At 34.0% G+C, this 26268-nt stretch overlaps 1 protein-coding gene across 1 annotated transcript in view; it reads left to right on the top strand.

Annotated features, from left to right (window-relative positions):
* The window catches only part of NAALADL2 (N-acetylated alpha-linked acidic dipeptidase like 2), an 899092-nt gene that overhangs the window by 549109 nt on the left and 323715 nt on the right, over positions 1–26268 (top strand). Inside the window, exon 6 of the mRNA XM_069471997.1 lies at positions 12265–12408. Coding sequence (XP_069328098.1) covers positions 12265–12408 — 144 coding nt within the window. The remainder of the gene's footprint in view (positions 1–12264; positions 12409–26268) is intronic.

Here is a 26268-nt window from a genome sequence, read left to right as displayed (position 1 = left end):
AGAGGTCTATTTATAAAAGTTTGTTATAGCTATATTTAAAATTTCTGTGTATTGCTTATTGATAACTAAAATGCAGATTTGGATTGTTGAACCTTTATATAATGCTATGACATTAGTTTGACATTGGTTAATATTTTCACAATTTCTTATCACTTATGGAGAACTATTCAGTCTTAAAATCAGCATTAGATCAGCATAGGCTATATAGATATAATGTAGGATCTTATAAATCTAGCAGATCATTGATATTTTTATTGAAGCTTGAAATAATTTTGAAATCTTTGAAAAGTTCAAATAAATCCTGAATGCCTTTAGAAAATAGTTGATGTCTTCTTTTGTATTGAAAAATGAATTCAACTTTAACATAGCACATTCTAAAAATATTCATGCAGCTTTCATATGATTTATATTTTCTTTGAAGCCACCTTGCAAGTGTGTCACTCTAGTTCATTTTATACCAAAGATACTATGAGAAAGTGAGCATAGACTGTCTTATTATCTGTTTGATTTGTGTATCTTAGTACACGTCACAAGTTGAGAATACAGCAGAAATTTTTATTTTTTTTCAGTGGGAACCTCAAAAGAAATGATAAGAAGTGATAGCAGGAAAATATGCACTACCACAAGGAACAAAAGAGATTGGATTTTTTTCAGTTCTGTTGGGCAGTTTATGGATAGTATTTGTCACTGGAGTAATATGGCTCTTTTATGGTGTACCTGTTCTTCTGTGGAGCTCAAAGCAGTTTATGAGGATTCTCATTAATCCTTAAGCTTTGCTATAAGCTAAGTATTAGGCAGCTTTTGTTCTCACTTTATGGCCTGGAAAACTGCAGTTTAAGGAATGTCATTGTGTAGGCATTTGCAAAGTGTTTAGAAAACAGCCAGCAGGGTTAACTATAATGTGTGGACTATGACCAAGCAATACAAGTCAAAACTTTGTATGTAGATGTGTTCTGTGTGAACAAGTCAGGACTTCTTACCTTACTTATAGAGATTTTAGTAATAATTGTCTGATGAAGCCAAATACTAAATATAATTATTTAAAATATTCTGACTCTACTTTCAGGACAGTTTTCCTACTGAATCTGTGCTATTAATAAATATGACTCTTATTCTTCCACTCAGCCAGGATTGAAACGTTAATTGCTTATTCTGTTACCTCATTGCCACTACTTTGTTCAATGGGTTGCAAAGTCTTGACAATTTTCTTTTACAGGCTTTTCACTTGGATATTTACCTTTCTGTGTCCAGAAACATTCTAGCTTACAGATATATTATTTCTTGTTGAGAAACTGCAATAACTTCTAACAGTATTGACATCAGGATCTTAATTTTGGAATCTAAAAAGGCTTTCAGCCTACTTCTGTTGCTTACCAGCCATATGACTGAGCATCTCAAAGTTTCTACACTTTGGAGTTATTTCTATAAAATGGAGATAACAATAATTAGTTTGAAAAGTTGCAGCACCATATATAAAGTGTAGAAATGGAATGGAATGAGATAATATATGCCAAGTATTAAGCTCTGAGCCTGGCACAAATAGGATCTATTTTTCATTGTATTCTCTTTCCCAGTTTTGTTCTTTCTGCAAATCAGTCATATCAATATTTCTAAAATCCATTTTCATGGTACCAATTCTCTGCTTAAAACCTTATGAAAGTGCTCTAGTACTGATTTAATATTCTCCACACTTCTTAATCTAATATAGGAAACCCACCACAATGAGGACTCTATAATTCTAGTCTTAATCAACAACATATGTGATAATCTCCAGTTAACCTTGGCTATTTGCCACTTCCTTTTCATACCTTTATTTTTGTACCACAGCTCATTAATCATTTTGATTCTTTTGCCTGGAATCATCTCTCCTATAGTCATTTTCTTTTTAATTTGAAACATATATTACATGGAAAATCCTGTCAAAGCCAGAATCATTCTATACCAGATGTAGCTAATGAGGAGAGTTCTATTAATTGGTTTTTAGGACTCTAGCCACTACTTTAAAAGCACCTCTTATTTTTCTGCAAGGAAACAAGAAAACTTGCTTCATGGAACCAGGCTCTGACATGCTGAACACTGACCATTCATGGGACACTGTTGTGACACTTACTCATTAGCAATATATTTTTTACCTCAGTTCTTTTCAGATATCTGTTCTTTATTGGGTGTTGCTAGTCCCTTCAGGCCTGCTGAAGCCTCTTTGCCTTGTGGGTTCATTTCTTTCCCTGGTCAAGGACCTTGAAGTTTCTGGCCACTCTGTGCCCCTTTCATTAATTAAATAGTTCCAATCACGAAGCTGGGTGTTTTGGATTTTCATATTGTCTCTCAGCTCTTCTGCTTTGCTCCCTGATCCTTTCCCCAGTTGCCACAAAAATACAATTAAATAGAGTTGCCAGACAGATTCCGTTCTTGCTCTGGAATAACTTCTTGGGGTCTTTTTCTTTCCTTTTCTAGCTATTTAAGATCCCACTCATTTCCTACCTCTTCTAAGAAACACTCACATTATTGACTAAGAGTGACACAAAAGGGTCTTCAAATGAGCATCAGGTGTAATATAACATCATTGGGCTGTTACGAGGATGAACTGAAAATGCCAAAAAGAAAATTTAAACCAATGTAAATAATATTTCTTTTTTTCAAGCTCCATTATCATGGAAAAGCTTTTAAAATATGACTGTGCATGGTGCTGTTGGAAGTCCTACACACAGAAACTAACAAAGACACCATTCCTACCCTTTAAGAACACCCTAGCTTATTAACAGGACCGTTAGTACTCTACTCAGCATGGCTGTGTCTCACTGTTCCATCACAGCCTTTGCTGTGACTTCAAAAAAGACTTATTATTTAGCAAAATAACCTTTGAATACACTAAAAAAAATATTTCCTTAGTAAGGAAATAGGTAAAGTGTTACCTTAGACTTTTATCCTTGGTCTTTTTTGAGGGAGGGATGTGAATTTGGGTCCCCTTTCATAATGTACTTTGAGGAAACATAACCCAAAAAAAGTTACCAAATTACTTTCACCACATTATAGAGCTTTGCTTTAAGAAAATGCTCCTGTGTATAGATTTAGAGGAAGAATTAATGATATAATATTTCTGACTGAACTTCTGGGTACAGATACAGACACTTTTCAATGATGACTCTGTGGCTTATTAACAGAGGGAATTTTTTTCCATGGCAAGTATTTAAAAATATCCATTTTTTTAAGTATATCTTCTTTCAATACATACCATTTCTACAGCAAGAAACTATATAGTGGTATTTTTCGGGTCACAATTCTATGTATGATTAATAGTAAAAATAATTTTAGTAATATGACAAGAAAAATGATAAACGAGGAAGAGAATTAATTAAAGTCTTTCATATTCCCCATTCGAAACATGAGGGACATTTCTGTAACAACAGTAGGACATTCACCTTGAATTTAGATATAAGCATGTAAATATAGAATGCCTCTGTAATATCAGGATGCAAAGATGTCTGCTAAATTAATGTCAAGAATACATTGTACACATGATGAGTTTAAGGCCCCAAAAGAAGTGAAAAACTATCCCAGAGTCACTTCCTAGAGGCAAAGTCCAGGTATTGATCTCTGAACTCTAGGCCAGTGTCCATTTCTTGTGCCAATGTGTTCAACAGAAAATACACAAGAAACTATGAAGAGCTGAGAAATATTTCATATGTGATAGCTCATTTATCCTAACATCTATATCAGGGAAGCAAGGGTTAATTATTTTCTACTTTTATTACCTAAAAAATAAGTAAATCCAGAAATAAAGTATTGGTCTTCTGTCTGTTCATTTGATCAGTCTCATAAAATAATGCAATGTGTTCTCATAACAATCTGGTATGAAGAATTTTATTGTAAATTAATGGTTGCATACTTTTACAACAAAAATAAAAACAAAAACAAAACACATCCACACAGTTTATTTGCTGTCTTTTAAAAAATGCAAGCTACACTTTTTTTAAAACTAGAAATTTTGCAAATCATTCCAACGTTTATACCCTTCAAGTTTGAGATGGAAAGCTTCTCAGGGGAATGCCTCTGAAGAGGATCACTTTGCTTATATTACATGTAATGTGCAGATGGCCAATTATTCCAGTTATGAATCTAGACTACTTCCCTCGAAGTAAAAATCAAACTAGATATTTTATCTGCCTTTCAGTTTGTTTTTCCTTATGATATAGTTTATGGTTGTCTCCAAATGTTCATGTTTTTGGAATGCTTTAGGGAATGAAATAGTCCCAGAGTACACAAATGATGAAAATAAAAGACTAGAGACTTTAGAATTATATGTAGTAGGAAATCAGTTCTCATATATCCAATTATTCCTCTGAAATAGAATTAAGAAAACATTTGTCAATATCTGAATACTACCATTGCTATTATAAATCAAAATTGTCACTTAAAATGACAAATGTATTAATATAAACTCGGAGATAAAACCCTACACCAAAGAAATTTCCTGTTTCTTAAGTAGAAAGAATTAGTCTACACGACATCTTTAGAAAACGTATTGTTAATGATTACCATGCTCTACCTGAAAACACAGGATAAAGCTTTGTTTTGAAGTAACTATGTCAATATGTGCTAAAGTAATGGAAACCATTTAAAGTATGTATGAAAATATATATGCTCCTAATTCTGTAAATAATATTAATAATCAGTTCAATTATAGGACAAACCAGATTTCAAGTAACATATAAAGTAAGTACTATTTTTATGTCCTGTATAATGGCCAAAATCCAGCATAGTATCTTGCTTAACTGCACATTAATCAAAACTTTTTAATGCTGGGAGGCCGAGGTGAGAGGATTGCTTAAGGTTGGGAGTTCAAGATCAGCTTGAGTAAGAGCAAGACCTCATCTCTACTAAAAACAGAAAAAATTAGCTGGGCATGGTTGTGCATACCTGTAGTCCCAGCTACTTGGGAGACTGAGGCAGGAGGATCACCTGAGCCCAGGAGTTTGAGGTTACAGTGAGCTATGATGATGCCACTGCACTGTAGTGGGGCGGCAGAGCAAGACCCTGTCTCAAAAAAAAAATAAAAGGAAGAAAGAAAGAAAGAAACTTTTTCATGTAACAGTAAAAATTCTTTCATTGAATATTTATATAGTGTGGAACAAATTCCAAGGCTGCAGAGGCACAATTTTGCACATATTTAAGCATATTTGGTTGCAGGAAGAGAATGATAGTAATTCATATATTATGGTCCTTTGTCCCCAAATAATTTCACTTTACCAATATAAATCTTCAGTCTTTATCTATAAACATAAGAGAAAGATATTTTTAATCATGGGGAAAGTTGTATAACTCTTTTTAAGCCTGTGTCATGTTCATAATCAATATCTATGAATGAATTAATTGGAAAGGGAAAGCCCAAGTTAATATTCACAAAGATTTTTCCTGTGTTCTACTTGTTTCAAATAAAACTATACTCTGCACATCCTTTTGATATTGGAATACACATTTATTTTGCTTTGGAAATGAGTATGTTACTTTCTACTCCCTTTAATGTAGATGTAAATATGACTTATTTAGAACACATTAGTTAAGCACAAAAATGTTATGATATTTACTAGAGAACATGGCAGAATGCTTTTGCTTAAGAGTGGACCAATGAAATGAGAAGATGTGACCATCTCTGTCTTCATTTTTATTATTTTGTGATTTTAAATTTTATATCATAAGTCATGGGTTTTAGGCTTATGATTAGACAGAGCAAAACTATTCGTTTAATCATTGGTATATTCATTCATCAAAAAAATTTGACTGAGCCCCTACATTTTACTCTGAGAAGAATGAACAGCACAAAGTGTGTTTAAGTGTTAAGTTTTCATTTTGAATAGTAACCTAAACAACACTGCTGTCTTTGACTAGCTTAGTGGAAGATGGTGATATTTATTAATACAACCAATAGGCTATAAGACACTGCTATAATAAAGGATCAGCTGTATTCACAAGGACAACAAAATGACTAGCCAATTTAGTGTACTGGTCATTTCAGGAAAATAACTGTAAATTTAGTGGACTAGAATAAAAATGAAAAAATATTTGTGTCAGTTATTTAATGGTTTGATTTCTGTCAAAGTGGCAGTCCCCTTGAGAAAGTCAAGTCAAATATTCTGGGATAATATCATTGCTATCAATTTGCTCATTTGATATTTGAGTCTTTTTCATAAAAGTGCAGGACAAAATGTATTTTAAAATATCTGCTTTTTCAGCTCTCTGATTGTTTGGTTCTCCAGTAATTGGGCAGTATTTACACTTTTAGTTTGTCAGTCTTTTATAGTAATGAGTTATAATAGTTGAAAATGAAAAAAATAAATCAGTTAGTTTTTGTAATATATATTCAGGACTGAAATAAAGTATTATACATTCAACCTTTATCTTTTAATCACAAAATTTATTTTTGAGGAAAGGAGAAAAAAACAAAACAAAATGTTCTCAGTCCATTTTATCCTTGTTATTTAGAAATAGCTTGTGAGCAGAGGGGTTACCTATTTTGAAGGGGTCTCTCTGAGAGAACTATTGATTTGAAGTTTATTGATTCAGTTAAAGGTTTGTCATTTTTAATTTTGGAGAAGGTGAACAAACGCAGTTTTGATATTTTTGTCCCACTTCTTATATCTTTACTGCTGTGAAAATTATGTAAATTGTGCTGGAAAAATATACAGGCGGCCTTCCATACACATGAATTCCATATCCATGGATTCAACTAACTGTGGATCAGAAATATTCAGAAAAAAAAATTCCACAAACTTCCATAAAGTAAAACTGGAATGTGCCCTGCAACAAGTACTATGTTGAATCTATGCAAATGAAATGATGTGTAGACATTATATTAGGTATTATAAGTAATCTAGAGATGATTTAAAGGATACAGGAGGATGTGTGTAGGTTATGTGCAAATACTAGGCCATTTTATATAAGGAACACGAATCTACACATGAGTGTGTGGAGATTTTGTTATTTGTGGGAGCTCCTGGAACCATTCTCCAGCAGACAGAGAGAGAGACGACTGCATAATGATTTATGCCAGTTCTTATGTAACATATACATGAATGACCTGGGGATCTTGTTAGACCACAGGTGCTGATTCAGAAGGTCTGAGGTAGGGCCTACGATTCTGCATTTCTAATGGGTTCCTAGATCATGTACTTGCCACTTATTCAAGGACTGCACGTTAAATAGGAAGGATCTATGATTTATGCTTACATTGAGTAGCAAGGATCTCATGTTTACAGACACACACACACACACACACACACACACAGAGTCAGATGTAGAGGGTTGAGTTATATGTACCCCTAAATTCGGAAGTTGTACTATTCCCCTCAACTCTGGCACACCATCATTAATCCACACAAGGCCCTTCTTTTATTTAACCTGGACATTCTTTACCTTATCTAACCTGTTAGTGCCTTAACCCTGAGGCTACCAGTATCTGAGATTTCTATTCAATGAAGGTTTCTCTTCCCCAGTACTATTTTAGGTAATTGGCACTTGTATACACTGACTTTTCAATTGCCTTTAAAAATATTCTGTCTTATCACAAAATGAATTAATTAAAAAGTGCTGGCAATTAATAGAGCATTCATATTTTATTTATATACATAACCAGATGTGATTGAAATGGGCAACAATTTGACAAAGCATAATGTAAAATTAAGTATGCACAATTAGAAAGCATTATCCTTATTTTTAACTTCATTTCTTCTAAATTTTATCCACTGTAATTCAGGCTCTAGGTCTCTGAGCTACTATACTATTTTTATTTCAGTAACATAGCATAAGGAAGATCCTTTAGTGTCACCTTAGTCATTCAAGAATAGTAGAGGGAATAACAATATTATCATAGTGAAATTATTTGTTACGCTTTAAACAGTGAGTCAATGATAGAAATAGTCTTAAGACTCTGTGTATCCAATTTCCTCATTATACTGTATGTATGTGGCATTATACCTGGGATTGAACTATTGATGTAATAAATCTATTTGAGTCTTTATCTGGATTCCAAAGAGTACATAAAATGAAGAGAGAATTAGCTATCTACTAAAATAAAAGTTGGTGTCAATCAGTCTTTATTGAACATAAACAATGTACAGGACAGGATATAAATGCTGCAGCAATCTAAAAGTTAGAATGCTAAAACGTAATGTCACAGTCTTTTCTGTATGGTATACTTTGTAATCAAGGCACATAATCCACCCAATTTCCATCTCATATCTAATAGATTCCTATAATTCATAAATGTGCTTTATAATATCACTGAATAAAAATGGTACACGTGTTTGGTTTTATTCAAAGCCTCTTTTAATAATGTAAGAAAATGAAATTCTTTGCTCAGCTCTTTTTCAATTGATGGGTTTAAAAAAAAAAACAAACAACAAAAAACCCCCACTTCTGTCTATAATTTAATCTTTGTGTCCTGTAAAGTCCTGCTTTTAGTATCTGCTCTCAGAAGTGAACTGTTTGTCAAATTTCCATTAAGCTGAAGGTGAAAAATTAATGAACCACTTACTTCAGATATTTCAAAACTAAACTAATGCAAGTCTGTTAGTCATGCAGCACAAAAAATCAAAGATTTGGGTATGTTCAATTATGGTTTAAGGTTCACTCATATTTAACTATTAAATGCATTGTTTCATATGCTTTATAGAGCATTCTAGAGATAAAAATGAAATATCATTATTGATTTTTTATTAACAGATAAATACACTTTAAAAATGATTTTATTTATTGAAATACTGTTTTTAATCTACAAAAGATAATTTTAGAGCAAGGTTAATCAGTGAATTGATGGAGATAGATGGGTTTTGAAAGTTCATTTAATATATCTTCTGGGGAGGGTAGTAGTTAGCTGGGGAGAAGGCATAATTGTTTAGCAAACATAGAATTATAACTTACACCTCAGTTGTACCCTTGCTCCATTTTGTTGGCATTCAGAAAACCAGTAAGATAGAGGCATTGGGAGAATTTTTCAAACAATTGTTGATTCTTTTTGTTTTTCCCTTAATTATTGAGCTCCTGTTATGTTTCTGACAATGAGCTAGGCATTGTGTAACCTGTAATGATATAGATGACTTGGTCCTTGTCTTTGAAGAATTTAGAGTTTAGAGGGGGAAAACAAAGTGCTTTCACACAGTGAGAATGTTAATTAAAAGTGGCAATCATTGCAAAAAGGGTGCAGGTATATCCCATAGAGCTGAGAGTGTCAGAGAAAGCTTCATGTACAAAGTGACTTATGTGTTGGGCTTTGAAGGAAGTGAATACTTTAGACGTGATATATGAGAAGAGCAAGCAAAGTGGAAGGAATGGCTTAGGCAAAAACATGGAGGATGTAAATCAGAGTATGTAGGAGGACAGCTTAAGTTTTAGCATATAATGTATGAGGAAGAATGATAGGAAATAATGTTGGAAATTCAAGGTTTGAGAATGTGAAAGGCCTTAATGACAAGCTAAAGAGTTAATTAGTTGAATTGGGAGGAGGTGAAATCATACAGCATTTTAAGAAGTTTCACTTTATACTGGAGATGTGTTAGTACCCAACATTCATGAAACCTTCAGAGTAACAGACTACACATTGTACATCAATATTATTTCATTTTCCCATGCACACTAAAAGCTCCAAAGGTAATGACTGAGGGAGAAAATACATGCTGGGCAAAGCAGATGGTCATCCCATGGCTTCCCAGCTAGTGTGCCCAGGCATTGTCTGTGCTTTCAGATGTGAATCACTCCTGGATCAGTAGGAGATGGGACTGGTCACTTTTGGCTAAGAGCAGCCCCACTGTGGTCTGCGGAAAATTTTCTTCAGTTTCTACCAGCAGACTATATGACTATTACCATCCTCTATGTGGGCATGTCTATCACCTGTGCAGTCTCACAGAGCCCCCTCTCATAAAGACTCCACACTTGATTTAATGCTGTGCTATTGCTATATTGAAATTTCATACTTTTTGAACAAGACCTCCACATTGTCATTTAGCTCTGAGCCCTGCAAATCATATAGCCAGTCTTGGTACCACGACATGAAAATGGTTGGGAAACAATGAACTACAATGTAGTCAGAACGCACTGTCATATATATCTATATAAAGATACAAAATTATCTCTATAATTCATTATGAAATTATGGTACCAACACTGTGTTTATATAACAAAACAGATTCTAAGCTTAAATCTTTATTATTTTTTCTTCAAGGCCATGACTTCCATGGCTGCCACAGGCCTAAGCTAAATATAATTTTATAGTCTTATGGTTTTCCAGATGATAAATTAAGGAAACACTTCTGTAACATATTTTCTCATTATAATCTGCCTCCTGTAGCCTGGGCACTAGCATCACTGAGCTCTGCAACCCCTGAGGTCCTATCAAATTAAATTCTAAGAAAACCATTAGCAATTATTTTCCCTAATAAAAATTCTGAAAAATATAGCACTGCATTTGAAAACATTATTGGCTGTCTGATAGGATCATTCCATTGTGTATTTCCTTTTCTGAGTCAGTAAAAATATATAAACTGAGTAAGTACCTTTTTAGTTATTTCCTTAAGCACAGTTTAGTGTATTCTCTCCATCCTCTTTACTCGATGAATACTTGTGTATTTTTCTTTTACTTGTTTTATCGTAATTGTTTTCTCTCCTTATTCCTATTTAATTTTTGTTTTTCAAAGTTATAGATGAATGTAGTTCATTTAAATAGTCAAATATTTAAATGAGGCTTAATTTATACAAATGTCACCTTCTCCCACCTGTCTCTATATCTCCACTTCTCTCTCTTTATCTCTCCAGGACAAACAATTGATTTTAACATCTTTAGTTGTTATCTACTTTTTTATATTTACCTCCCTGTCACTCAGTAACATGTTTGAGTTTACTTCACCATTTTTCAGTTTTATCCATTATATTGACTTACCATTCTAAAAGGTAAAGATTTAACTTTCACAAGTCTATGTATACCACTGCCTGATTTATGCCCTTTTTTCCTAAACAAATCAATTTTTTGTTAAATCAGCAGTCATTATTTATATTCTTATGATTATGTAAATATTCACATCGTTTGATGATTACATTTATTTCTTGCACAATTTTGATCCCTTTACACTACTAATTGTTTCACTTTATAAATTTCTGTGTATCTAGAAACTCTGCAGGTCCTAACTCTCTGATCTTACTGTAAATATTTTCTCAATATATTAGCATGCATCTGACATTCTATGAATTTTGTCCTCCTGGAGACCATCCTCCTGAGCCTGCTGACCTCCTGCTTCCACCCTCACTAGTCTGCTGCACAGGAGCCACCCTAGGACTGCCCTTGGCTGAGATCTGCTACTTAACAATGGCAAGATTAAGTTGATGTGAAGTTCTGTATATGGGTGGGATTTATTAACTGATGGATTTTCACGTAAGATGTCTTGAGTGAAGTGTTTTATTGATAGACCTGATTGTAGGTAATTTTAGATATTTTTCTATTGACCTCATCATATCTGCTGCCAGTGAATCTTCAATTGCCCTACCTGCAGGAAGGATTCTGGGCACCAGGAGAGTAAAACATCTGCAGAGTGTTGGCACTCATAACACCATCCTGTTCTAAGTATATGTTTCTGTGCATCTGGTATCTCCCTGTTCAGTGGCTCACTTTAAGTTTTCTGCTGGAATGAGGAAGGAACAGGCACCCACATTGTCTGGGTGTAGGGTTCAGGAGGACAGACCCCTTCACAATCAGAATTTCCTCAAATCCTCCTGTTCCCAACCTCATCTTCCGCCCCCACTTTAATAGGTAGTGGTATTGACAATTCCTATGCCTTCCTGGGTTCTGTCATACAAACTGTGTTGCTTTGCGGCTTCTCCACTGTGGACTTAGGTTTTGGTCTCCTCAGTTCTAGTAAATCATCTGAAATTTACTTACCTGCTTTCCAAGTTCTAGAATCTTTATTATTGTCTATCTCTTGGCCCCCGTGAATTTTTTTTTTTTTATTCCTTTGTTGTCATTTTAGTGAAGTTTTATGGGACAATGAAGGTAAGTGGATGTGTACAATCTGCAATCTTTAACTAGGCTATACAATTGTATTTGGACTAAATTTTTATGAAGTACCTCAAATCATTTTTAATAAATAGGGTACAACTAAGAAGCAAATAAATGAATGAGTATAAACTTGCCATTCATAATTTAAATACTTATTACGGAGAACTTCTCTTCCACTGTTTTAAATCTCTATTTAACGATTCTCTCGCTTTCACTTTTGAATACAGATGGAAGCTTTAGACAAAGCCGATCGAACCTCACCTCTCTGTTAGTGCAGCCCGTCTCTGCATCCCTCGTGGCAACACTGATCTCTTCAGCGAAAGCTAGAACCAAAAATGATGTCTGTAGCCCTCTAGAACTTCCAAATAATGGTAAAGTATTTAATGTCTTCCTATATGTATTACAGTTTTTGAAAAGACCATGATCATTTTTAATCTTTCAAACTGACAATACTTAAAATTATTCTTTTCAAAATCATTGACTTTTGATGAGGTGAGCATTTAATATCTTCTATGGCTCTTTAATGACATTTTTGGAAAGAAATTTTGATAAAGACTGAAAGCTGACCAAACAAGAGATTAAAAAAAGAAAAAAAAGCATTTTGAACTGCTACAAAGAAAAGTAGCTTTACAAATAAAGCATTTTGTACATTCATGAAAATCTGCTTAACACGGCTTCCTGGTTTCAGCTTCAGTAGTCTCGTTGCCTGCCAAGATTCAGTGGATAGCAGACAGCTATCTGGGGTATGAAGTCTTTTAGTATAAAGCATTAAAGCCTAATTCCTGCAATTGACTAAAAAATCCCTCTGTCTATACGCATCATCGCCCGAGAGATGCTTCTCGTACTGCGGCACAGTTTGTCAGGCCCTGTTGGACCACATAAGATCAAACTGGGGTAGTTAAGCTACCTGTGGTGGGATGAAAGCCACAGGATGCATCTTATTCCTGCCTCCGGCCTCGGCATTAGAGTTCTAAAGCAAAGACTCTACGTTTTGTTAAATTTGTATCTAGTTGCTATGAACTACAACTCAAGGGCTCTGTTTTTTTGTGTTGAGACTTGAGGGCTCAACTATAGTGTTTTATCTCATCTGTTTTTCTCCTGACAACAAAAGCATACCAAAAAATATATATATATATATTCTGAAGAAGTCTTTTAAAAAATCTGAATACATTCAGGATTGCTCTGTTAGGAACATATGTTTTTCAGAATCCTGTAGACTGGGAGCCTCCTAAACAGATTAACAATTGAACAATGTGGGAAATGTAGAGAACAATGATAAGCCAGCATCCTCAAAGCAGGAACGAAGAGGCCCTTGAGCAGTCTTTTGCTTTATTTTGCTTTTTTTTCTGTCATTTATTCTGAGCCCCATAAATTGATTATGGGCTCTATTTTTTAAAATATGTAAACAACATCACAGTATTACTTTAGTTATAAGAAAGCACTGGACTTGTAAAAGACCAGATTTAAGCCCAAATTTAATCAATTAATTTGTTCAATACATATTCATAGCCCCTAATGCATTCCAGTCGCTGTCCTACCCTCAGCGAGCTGATAGTCTCCATGCTAGCTCCATAGCCACTCATATGTCACCCGCCCACTGGAAGCCTCTATTTCTGCATCTATAAAAGATAACTATCCCTCTGTCATCTCAAGAAGTTGTATCGGTACTTTTGTGTACTGTACAATGTTACATGAACATTAACGAGTATCTTCCTTGTCAAATAACCATGTCAATATCCTTCCCTATATGCACAATAATGTCTTACGAAAGCAAAATGACACTCTCTAGGTATATGTCCATAAAAAATTAACAACATATATGAGATCTAGATGAAAAGTTGCAATATGTGCTGAAACCTCTTTGCAACTCCCCTGTTAAAGAAGCAATGAAATAGGCTTACTTTCTAAGGAATTATATGCTATATCAGGTTTTTCTCATGAATATAGTATTATTGTTTTAGAAAAATTCAAACAGAAACATTTAAATTACTAAAAAGACATTTCATGTTATAACCAGTATAAGTTCTTTATTTTAAAAAATACAGACTATTACAGTTAGATTTTCCACATATTAATTGTCTCAGTGAGTAGTCAAACAAATCTCAAATGTAGGGTAATGACCCTTTACCCCAATGTTTTGGACAGTAATGCTTATGATTCACTTATAATAATTGACTTTTAAGTTTTCTCAAAAACACTTAGAACATGCATTAGTTGCTCACAATGATGTATATCAGGATAGAAAGTGAAAAGGATACTGAACAAGGTGGTGTACTTTCAATCATAAGAGCAACACTGATAGTTTATGGATTAAAAAATTCAAAGCATATTATAATTATATCTTATTGTTGAATTTTCTTAGTCCTGAGCTTTAGTGTCTTTACCCAACAAGTTTGGACAAGAGTACATTAAGAATAAATGTGCAAATCAATTAATTACTTATCTTACTCATTTAACCCTCTATATATACACTGAATCAGAATTCTCTAAAATGTAGAGGAATTTGGCTACTAAAAGTTCAGAGACTACATTTAACACCTGTAGTGTTAAAGACAGTCATGGCTCAAAGTTCAGAAATCAAATCTTGGTAATGTTTGGTCAGACTTGAATCATCCTTGAACCAATCATCATAATATGGTTGATGTGATATGCCAATAGGTTTGAGCCAATCAGGAACTACTTGTAGAGCTTGGGATCTGGTCAAACCTACTCATAAAATATTGCTGAGAAATGTTAGCAACAGTTCAAAAAGGGGAAGGGATAAGTGGATGTTGTGAAAGCAAATGTAGTTCAAGGATGATCTAAGTCTGGCCTAGCAGGAAAAAAACTCAAGTTTTAAACTTCGAGCAATGACTTTCCTTAACACTAGAGGTAAACAAGAAAGCATGTGGCTCTGGGACCTTTTAATAGTCATCCTGGGACCATGAGACTATTTCCTACCTGACAATGAAGCCAACACAGGAAGCATTAGGTGAGTAAAGGGGAGAGATAGAGGTACATACAGAGAGAGAGAGCAAGAGAGAAAGAGAGACCCCTGTCCACATCATTTGAGCCCTAAATAAAGCCTTTTCTGAAGCCAGATCTATTGAACTGTCCATGTATGAGCCAATATATTGCTTCTTTTGTTTCAGCCAATTTATGTTTGGTTTTCAGTTACTTGTAATCAAAAGCTATTTAACTTCTAAACTAAACAAAGGAATTAAATGTCTGCATTTATGAAATAGGGTAAGCAAAGTAAAGTGACAAGAAGAGCATTTATAAGGAGACCCCTGAGAAAACTAAGAAAATTGTATGGGGAAGGGAAAAAGAATCAGGAGAAGAGGACTTAGCTAAATAAATACTAATAGATTGTTCACGCTGATTAGTTAGTTGAATACTAACTCCATTTCATTTCTAATGGTCTTCTTCTTTATAGGTCTTACCCATTGATCCAAGGTAATATCAATCTTTGTCGTTGAGGTTCAATCAAAACATAGAAATCTGAATTTTCAAATATCAAGCTAAGCCTGTGGTTAAAATTTACAAATATGGTAGGGAAAAAGGAGAGGAGAAAAAGTAAAAGCCATTAATATAATTTAGGGTGAAAAATATAAATGAATCAAGTTAAGAAGAAACATTTTAATATGTCTGATGAATTACTTATTTTGAAAAAAATTGACTGTTTCTGTTTCACAAAACTTATCATCAGTGATGATAAGTTCATGTGTAAGTAAACTTGGAATATGTTTCTTTAAATAGATATGCTGTATATTTTTTATTATATCCTTATTCAAAAATCTATATATTCTTGGAAGAAAATTAGTTTTATTGGAATAGTATAATATCCAACTGATAATCTTATTTATAATTTTCACATATTTCAACTGTATTGTGAAGATCTATCTTTCTAATTTTTAGTAGCTGCTTATAACAATGCATTATTAGCATTTCTTGAGTAGAGATTTAAAAACATGCATTGAACATATTATTATTCACAGTGTGGTAATATAAAATTTATTTAAAACTAGTTCATTTTAGCTTCCTAGTAAATATACATTAATAAAAAATGTTAGGACAGTTGAATTCAACATTATGTTTTGTTGCAGATGAAGCTATCAATCTGTTTAGCCACAAAGTTGCTACATGTGAGAAGATCCAGGAGTACATTATGCTATTATGGTCACATAATATCTTGAGATTATCTCTATCTATCTATCTGCCTGCCTGTCTGTCTATGTATCTGTCTACCTCCCTATCTTTCTCAGTAGACAATGGAGTGGTGTGGATCAGATACGACTTAGCTTCCTTTAAGTCTCAATGTAACAAGTGATAAACCTTTTTGGCCATAGCAAAGGAATTTTTTAGCAGGCCTAAAAAATAATTAAAAACTGCAAATTTGTTTTAGAGCAAGATGGGTTTTAATAACTTTCAGCCACCAACATCAGGGAAATGTCCAGAAAAAAATGAGGAAATTTTGAATTTGTGCAGACAACTTATATATGGCATGCATATAGATTTGGTAACTACTCTTTTTCTGAAAAAAATCAGTGAGCTAGAACACTTTAGACAAGACTAACACATGTGCTAACAAATGCAAGCTATGTGTTAAGAGTTACTATACCGTGCAATGATGACACCTCAATTTTATGGCTCTTCAAGCAGCCAGTTACACAGTGAACCTAGGAGTCTGAGCTGGAAGCTGATAACAGAGTAATCTGTAGAACTAAAGATCAGCATTCATGAGCTGCCAGTCTGAAGTCCTTGGACAAAAGGGAAAAGAGCTTCAGAATTCACTTTGAAGGACTGTTCATCAAGGATTTTAAGCAGAGTGAACATAGGTGGGAAATCTATTGTCCAAAGTCCACAGAAAGTAGAGTCAATTCTCTGTTTCCTGGGGAGTGCAGATTGGGCTTACTCAGGGTGACACAGATCTGTCATTCATCCAGAACTTCTCAAGTTTCCAGCTTTCTGTCTCAACAGTTTGATTTTAGAAAAGATTCAGCTTAGATTTGGCTTAGAGGTTTTGTTTGTTTGCTAAAAGACCTAAAGGCAACCTTAGATGTACACTTTTAAGCAAAATTACTTTAACAAGTGTTTTCTCATTTTTGAATGTTTCTCATCAATTTTTTTAGCTTTTTATATTCTTATATTGCTTTTCAAGTACCTGTCACTCCTTATAAATTAAAGAAAATGCAGCTAAACTTTGGAGTTTATATGTGATAAAATCCATTAGAGCATACCCTATGTTTATATTTTTATGATCTATTTTTCACCATGGGCCAACTTTGTCATTTACTAACCAAAAAACTGCCGGAGATTCCTCAATGCCTTGCTGGTTCTATATCCTGCTATTCCCTCCATGTATCCAGTATTTTTTCCCTATGATTCTATTCAATATTATCCAACTATGACTTGCATATCTGTGTCTCTAAGTCCTAAAGGCCCAGTATCCTCTAAATTCTTTAAGCTCACTGCAAATTCCTTCTCCTCCATAAAAATCCATTTAGAATTCTACTCAGGTTGGAAGTAGTCTCTCTTTCTGACTCTCTCTGCCATGCTACTTGTTATTATGATGTGATGTTCTTCTCAAGTAGAGCATGAACAACTTGGATTTTCATTAGAATATGTTGTTTCCTCTATATTTCTATGTGATTTCAATTTCTGATATCTTCCTTATGGTCCAGGGTATGATCTGTGGTCCATGAGCATTTAAAAAGCATATGTGATATATAGTTGTCCATTCTATGTGTGTTCATTTAGACTAAGTTTTTTATTAAGGTTGTTCGAATATTCTACATCTTATTAGTGTTAAAATTTCCCAATGTGAGTATGATTTGTCCAGTTTACTTTTCAGTTCTGTTCACTTTTTTTAATTTCAAAATATCAAGGGGGTACAAATATTTTTGTTACATGGATACCTTGTGTAATTCTGAAGCCAGGATTTTTGTTCTGCCCATGGCCAAACTAGTGTTCATTGTACCCAGTAAGCGAGTTTTTATCCCTAAACTCCCTTCCAACCTTCCCCTCTTTTTGGTTTCCAATGTCCTTTATATCTCTTTGTGCCCATGTGTACCCATTTTTTAGCTCCCACTTATTAGTGAGAACATATGGTGTTTGATTTTCCATTCCTGATATACTTCACTTAGGATAATGGTCTCCATTTCCATCCACGTTGCTTCAAACAACATTATTTCATTCTTTTTTTTTAATGGCTGAATAGCACTCCATGGGATATGTATACACAACACATTTTTTTTATCCACTGGTGAATTGATGGGCGGCACTTAGGTTGATTCCGCATCTTTGGAATTGTGAATTGTGCTTCAATAAACATTAGAATGAAGGTGTCTTTTTTTGTAAAATGACTTCTTTTCCTTAGGGTAGATACCCAGCAGTGGGAATGCTGGATTGAATGGTAGGTCTACATATATTTCTTCGAGGAATCTTCATACTGGTTTCCATAGCGATTGTACTTATTTGCAGCCCCACCAACAGTGTATAAGCAGGGTGCTTCTAGTGTGCCATCATGGTCCCCACCTCTCAGATTTTGCTTTATATATTTTCAGATCATTTTTTACGTGTTTATAAATTCAAATACATCATATCTTCCTGGTTAGCTCAATCATTTATATGAAGTGATATTCTTTATGTCTAGTAATGCTTATCTTAATTTTTATTTGGCCTGATATTAATTTAGCTACTCTAGCTTTTTTTTCATTAGTATCGTTATGCTATATCTTCCTTGCTCTCAACCTTCCTGTATTGTTCTCTTTTATATATGTACCATTAGTAGAAAATAATTTGCATTTTAAATACAATATGATCATCTTTTAACTAGAACATTTGGCCCATTACATTTAATGTGATTATTATGTATTTATGCTGATATTTTTCATCTTAGTGTTTCCGCTGGGTGCTACATATTATGTGTTCCCCATTCTTAATTTTACTCTTTAGATTTAGATTTTTTGTCATATTTTTCTCCTCTACTCCTTAGAAGTTATAAATTTTTTGTTTGTATTCTTTTGGAGTTATTCTAGATATTCCAATTTCTTAGGGATCCCCTGCTCTTGTTCTGCTTAATGCCAGGAAACTCTCTTTGCAGTCTCTTGGAAGAGAATGGGAGTGAAGTCTCTTAGAATTCCTACTTTATAGAGGAAGAGTCCTTTTATGGAACCACATTCTTTCCAATTTGGGCAGGCTAAGGACTTTGTCTTCTGACCTTTGAATTACATGAGGCCATAAAGATTAACAGATTCTCCAACTTCGGAAAATATCCTCAGTTTGAAAACACACTTACTGTTTTACTTATCTGGGTTCCCACCACAACTTAAATTTTGACCTAGTAATTCCTTAATTTTTTGCTAGTTCTTAGATGCTGTTCACAAGATTTGTTTTGCATTAACAACTACCTCTAAACCAGGGGTAGAAATTGTTACTACCTGTAAACCTGAAGGGGCAAGAAGAGAGAGTAATTACAGGAACTGGCAAGTATTTTAGCTGTGAGGGAGAAGCTATGGCTGTCAGTCAAGAAGGATAGTCAATGTCAGGAAATAAATAGCCAGGGAGAGTGACAGAGAATAAATACTTCAATCCTTCACTTACACAACCTGCTGGTTACTAGTTGATACCTTCCATTGGCTAAACTTAACTTAAGGCCAAAGAATAAAAGAGCCACGTAGATGAAGTCCATAGAGGTCCTTCTGGGGCAGAGATGGGTGAAAAGTGGAAAATAGATCTGAATGGACAAATGAAAAATATGCAGTGCAGATAATGTTACAGGTGATAAGTCTGCTGACTAATTTCATGATTTGTGATTTGCGGAAGAGTTTGGTAAAAAAAAAAAAATGAGGAAATCAATTGCCAGTTTTCACCCTTACCAGTGATACAAAGAGGAAAAGTTATTTTTTCTGGGATTCATATTCATCAAAATATCTTTCTATTTAGATAATTTTACTAATTAAAAAGAATAAAATTTAATTAAACTTTACTTGTTTTTCCAAATATATGCAAGCTCACATGAGTACATGCACATATAGATGTGAATTTGTGTGTGTTTGTATTCGAGAGGCAGGGGATAGCTACTATTGCCTTGAAAGTGTACAAGTTATAATGGCATAGACTCTAGAAGCAGTTCATACCAGATTTGCAGGCAAACAGTTGGCATTTATGAAAGGCATTAGCAGATTCCAGAGTCCTAATCATCATAACTGTGATCCTAAAGCAGATTCTAGTCCCCATGAGGTGTAGAAAAATTAGAGGAAAAAAACTACTTAAACCAACTCTATAGAATTAACTAAGTCAAAAATGAAAACAGAGAATTAAAAGGAATGAACAAAGCCTACAAGAAATATGGGATTATTTAAAACAGCCAAATATAAGAATCATAGGCATCCCTAAGGATGAAGAAGAAAACACACAAGGGTCGGAAAACCTATTTAAGGGAGTAATTGAGGAAAACTTTTCTGGTTTTCCTGGAGATTTAGACATCCAGCTACAAGAAGTTCAATGAACACATGGAAGATTCATCACAAAGAGGCAATCACCAAGACACACAGTCATCATACTGGTCAATGTCAACAGGAAGGAGGAACTCCTGTGAGATATAAGGCTAAATCATCAAGTAATTTACAAAGGAATACCCATCAGGCTAACGGCAGACTTCTCAAAAGAGTCCTTACAAGCCAGAAGGTGTTGGGGCCCCATCTTCAGTCTTCTTAAACAGAACAACTGCCAGCCTAGAATTGTGTATCCTGAAAAACTAAGTTTCATATGTAAAGGAGAAATAAAGACTTTTCCAGACAAGCAATCACTGAGGGAATTTGTCAGGACTAAACTGGCCCTGCAAGAAATACTCAGAACTGCATTATACATGGATCAGCATAATGGTTACCCACTAGAGTAAAACCACTCAAAAGCTAAAGCTCAGAGCTCATATAAAACAATAGTACAAGAGGTAAAACAAATCAATATGGTACTACCCAACATGATAAACAGAACAGCATACCGCATATCAGTTCTATCAATGTAAATGTCTTAAATTCCCCACTCAAGAGACATAGCCTGGCTGAATCGATAAAAAAAAAATACAAGCCAAGTATCTGCTGTCTCCAGGGAACACATCTAACCCAAAAGGAGTCACACAGACTCAAAGTGAAGGGATGGAAAAAAAGAAAATTCCATGCCAATGGGAACCAAAAGAAATCAGGTGTAGCCATTCCCGTATCAGATAAAATTGACTTTAAATCGACAGTAGTAAAGAAATACAAAGATAGTCATTATATAATGGCAAAGGGAGCAATTCAACAAGAAGATATAACAATCCTAAACATTTATCTACTTAACACAGGAGCACCCAGATTCATAAAGCAAACCCTACTAGATCTAAGCAAAGAGATAAAGAACAACATTGTAATTGCTGGGGACTTCAACACCCCACTGACAAAACTGGACAGATCTTCCAAGCAGAAAATAAAGAAACACTGGATTTAAATGGGACTCCAAAACAAGTGGTCCCAATAGAAATTTATAGAACATTTTACCCCAAAACTACTGAATATACATTCTTCTCATCAGCACATGGAACAGTCTCCAAGATTGATCATATCTTAGACCACAAAACATGTCTCAACAAATTTAAAAAAATAGAAATCATACCATGTATCTTCTCAGACCACAGTGGAATGAAACTAGAAATCAACTCTAAGAGAAGCACTCAATTCTGCACAAAGTCATGGAAATTAAAAAACCTGCTGCTGAACAATTATAAGATCAGTGATGAAACTAAGATGGAAATTAAAAGATTCCTTGAGCTGAATGACAAAGGGGACACAAGCTATCAAAAATCTATGGGATAAAGCAAAAGCAGTCCTAAGGGGAAAAATTCATAGCCTTAAGTGCCTACATGAAAAAAACAGAAAGATCACAAACTAACAATCTAATAACACATCTCAAGGAACTAGAAAAAGAAGAGCAAACCAAACACAAAGACAGCAGAAAAAAAGGAATAACTAAGATCAGAGCAGAACTTAACAAAATTGAAAATAAGAAAATTATACAGATCAATGAAAAAATAACTAACAAAAAGTTAGTTATTTGAAAAGATAAACAAAATTGATGGACCTCTTGATATATTAACCAGGAATAGATGAGAAAGGACTCAAGCTCAAGCAAAAATGAAAAAAGAGACAAGTGATACCAGAGAAATACAAAATGTCTTCTGTGAGTATTATCAAAATCTCTATACACATAAAATTGAAAACATAAAGGCAATCAACAAATTTTTGTAAACACACAACCTCCTAAGACTTGATCAGGAAGGAATAGAACTCCTCAATAGTCAAATAACAAGCAATGGGACTGAAGCAACAATGAAAAATATTCCAGTGTAAAACCCCCCAGACCAGATGGATTCATACCCAAATTTTACCAGACCTACAAAGAAGAGTTGGTACCCATTCTGCAGAAATTATTCCATAACATTGAGAAGGAGGGATTCTTTCCCAACTTATTCTATGAAGCCAATATTACCTTGATACAAAAGCCAGGAAATGACACAACAAAAATGAAAACTATCCCTTATGAATATAGATGCAAAAATCATCAGTAAAATATTAGCAAACCAAATTCAACACCATATCAAAAAAAAATCCATTATGACCTACGTGGGCTTCATCTCAGAGACACAAGGATGTTTCAACACATGTAAATCAATAAATGTGATTCACCACATAAACAAAAGCAAAAATCAATATCATATGATTATTCCAATAGATACATAAAAAGCATTCAACAAAATCCAGCACCCCTTTGTTGAGAATCAAATCAAAAACACAATAACATTCACAATTGATACAAAGAAAATAAAATACCTAGGAATATACTTAACCAATCCTGTGAAAGATCTCTACAAAGAGAACTACAAAACACTGAGGAAAGAAATTGCATATGATATAAACAAGTGGAAAAACATATGCTCATGGATTGGTAGAACCAACATTGTTGATAGAACCAATATTGTTAAAATGTCTGTACTACCCAAAGTGATTTACAGATTTAATGTAATTCCCATCAAAATACCAATGTCACATTTCACAGATCTAGAAAAAATAATTTTTCACGGAGCCAGAAAATAGCCCAAATAGCCAATGCAATCTTAAAAAAAAGAAATAAATTGGGAGGCATCACATTACCAGACTTCAAACTATACTATAAGGCCATAGGAACCAAAACAGTGTGGTATTGGCACAAAATTAGAGATGTAGACCAAAGGAAAAGAACAGAAAGCCCAGACATATAAAACCATCCACATATAGCCAACTGGTCTTTGACAAAGCAGAAAACAATGTACACTGTGGAAAAGAATCCCTATTCAATAAATGATGCTGGGAAACTGGAATAGCCACATGCAGAAGAATGAGCCAGGATCCATATCTGTCACCACTCACAAAAATTCATTCAAGGTGGATAAAGGACTTAAATGTAAGGCATGAGACCATAGAATTCTAGAAGAAAATGTTGGAAAAACTCTTCTGGATAGCAGTGTAGGCAAAGAATTTGTGAAAAAGACCCCAATAAAAATCACAGGAACAACATAAACAAATAAATGGGCTTTACTAAATTAAAAAGGTTTTGCACAGCCAAGGAAACAATTAACAGAGCAAACAAACCATCTACAGAACAGGAGAAAAATATTTGCAAGCTATACATCTGATAAAGGACTAATAAACAGAATCTACAAAGAAGTCAAGCAAATCAGTAAGGAAAAAAATCAAACAACCCCATCAAAAAATAAACAAAGACATGAAGAGAAGCTTCTCAAAAGAGAATAGATGAATGACCAATAAACATATGAAAACTGCTCAATGTCATTAATCATCATGGAAATAAAAAGCAAATCCATAATGAAATATCACTTTATCCACGTTGAATGGTTTTTATTAAAAAGTCCAAAAACAATAGTTTCTGGCATGGGTGCAGAGAAAAAGGTACATTTATACACTGTTGGTAGGACTGAAAATTAGTACACCCTCTATGTAAAACAGTATGGAAATTCCTCAAAGAACTAAAAGTAGATCTACCATTTGATCCAGCAATCCTACCACTGTGTATTTACCTAAAGGCAAAAGGACATCTGCATGGAAATGTTTATTGAATCACCATTCACAATTGCAAAAATGTGGAATCAACTCAAATACCCATCAATTCATGAGTAGATTAACAAAATGTAGTATATTTATACCATGGAATACTACTCAGCCATGAAGAAGGATGACTTAATGCCTTTTGCAACAATTTGGATGGAACTGGAGACTGTTATCCTAAGTGAAATATCTAAAGAATGGAAAAACAAACAACACATGTACTCACTATTAAATTGGAACTAACTGATGAGCACACATATGCACAGAGGGAAGTAAATCTCAAAGGAAATTAAATAAAGGAGAGGGGCAAAGAGGGGATGGGCAAAAACCAACCTAATGAGTGCAATGAACACCATCTGTGTGATGGGCACACTTTTAATCATGACTTGAGCATTACAAAAGTGATCCATATAACCAAAAACATTTAAACCCCCACAATACTTTGAAATTAGAAAAAAAAAAAAAAACCTATTTAGAACTCAGTCCTAGAAGAATTTCTTCTAGAGTCAGGTAGTCAAGAATAGATTTAAGTGTATAGAATAAGACAATTATTCAATTAAAATTAGGGACCATAGGAAGAACTATGTGTAGCAACTCAACAAAAGCTGAATTATTGGAATTGGGACTCAGAGTTAATAGCAAGTGTTATTCCTCGAATCTCTCTGAATAAGATTGGTATTTTTCCTAGATATTGGGTATACTTATTAACAATGTAGGTATAGTTATAGCTTTGTTTGCTATCAGGAAATGAGAAGACTGAGAACCAGTCAAGCCTTAATCATTGCAATGAAAATGCAAGACAATTGTCTCTGGAACACAGTATTAGTAGCAGATATTTTTCTCTGCACATGATGAAATTAAGGAATAGTGAGAGGTGGCTCCTTTCATGTCTCTTAGCTCTGACATCCCTCACCCTATCTGAATACAAATGTTCTCTGAGTGTAACACATTTTTGTCATCTTGAAATCTTTTGAAGTTCACATGTCATATTTAAAGCTGTCATCAAATTTTCAACATGAAAGACAGAACCATTTGGTAAATGTGTGGTGGAAATGTAATTTTAAAGTAGCAATACATACACACACACACACACACACACCATTTTTTTTAAATAATAAATTACTCTTAACTGTTCTGCAGGATTTTCTAATTTCAAATTTCAACAGTGAAATTTTTTATTTTGAATAAATTCAAACTTACAGAAAAGTTTCAAGAATAATAAAAAGAATATATTTTCCTCAACTACTCAAGAGCAAACTAAAGACACCATAAACTATCATATCTGAATTCTCCCACAATGACATTTTCCTACATAAATGATACAACCAGGAATGAATCTTTGCTACATTACTACCATGAACTCCACAGGCCCTTTTCAGCTTTTGTCAATTGTCTCAATAATGTCCTAAATTGCAAAAAGATCCAAAGTAGAATCATGTGTTACACTAGGTTGTCAAGTTTCTCATTTCCTTCAACCTGGAATAATTTCTGTCTTTTCTTGACTTCCTTTGCCTTGATACCTTGGAAGACTATGTGCCAATTATCTTCAGAATGTCCCTCATTCTGGATATATTTGATGTTTTCCCATGAATAGATTCAGGCTTTGCATCTTTGTAATATCACACAGTAATATAAGAAGTGAGACTTTGTTTTTCCCATGGTGTCTTTATCAGGTGGTACATGATGTCAATTTGTCCCATCTCTGGTGATGCTACTACCCTTGATCACTTGCTCACCACTTAAGGTGGTGTCTTCCAGGTATCCTTATTGGAGTTACTCTTTTTCATTTTTCTTCTGTAATCAACAAGCATTTAAAATCATGTAAACATCCTGTTACTTCTACCTGCTAGTTTCAGTGTTTGTTGATGCTTCTTGCACAATTAGTCATTACCATGATGATGCCAGTGGTGACCCTCTAATTTCATCATCCCTTCTACATTTATTAGTTGGCATTCTACTGTAAAAAAGAGATTTCTTTTTTTCCTGTTCATTTGTTTGTATGTTTCCTTACTTATATATACCATATTGATTCATTATTTGCTTAGAGTTTATGTTCATAATTGATTCTATGGGATATAAACCAGTACTGTTTATATTTTGGTACCCTAA

The sequence above is a fragment of the Eulemur rufifrons genome, chromosome 7 (genome assembly GCF_041146395.1).
Source record: "Eulemur rufifrons isolate Redbay chromosome 7, OSU_ERuf_1, whole genome shotgun sequence".
Taxonomy (NCBI): Eukaryota; Metazoa; Chordata; class Mammalia; order Primates; family Lemuridae; genus Eulemur; species Eulemur rufifrons.
This window is presented reverse-complemented; position numbering and strand designations above follow the sequence as displayed.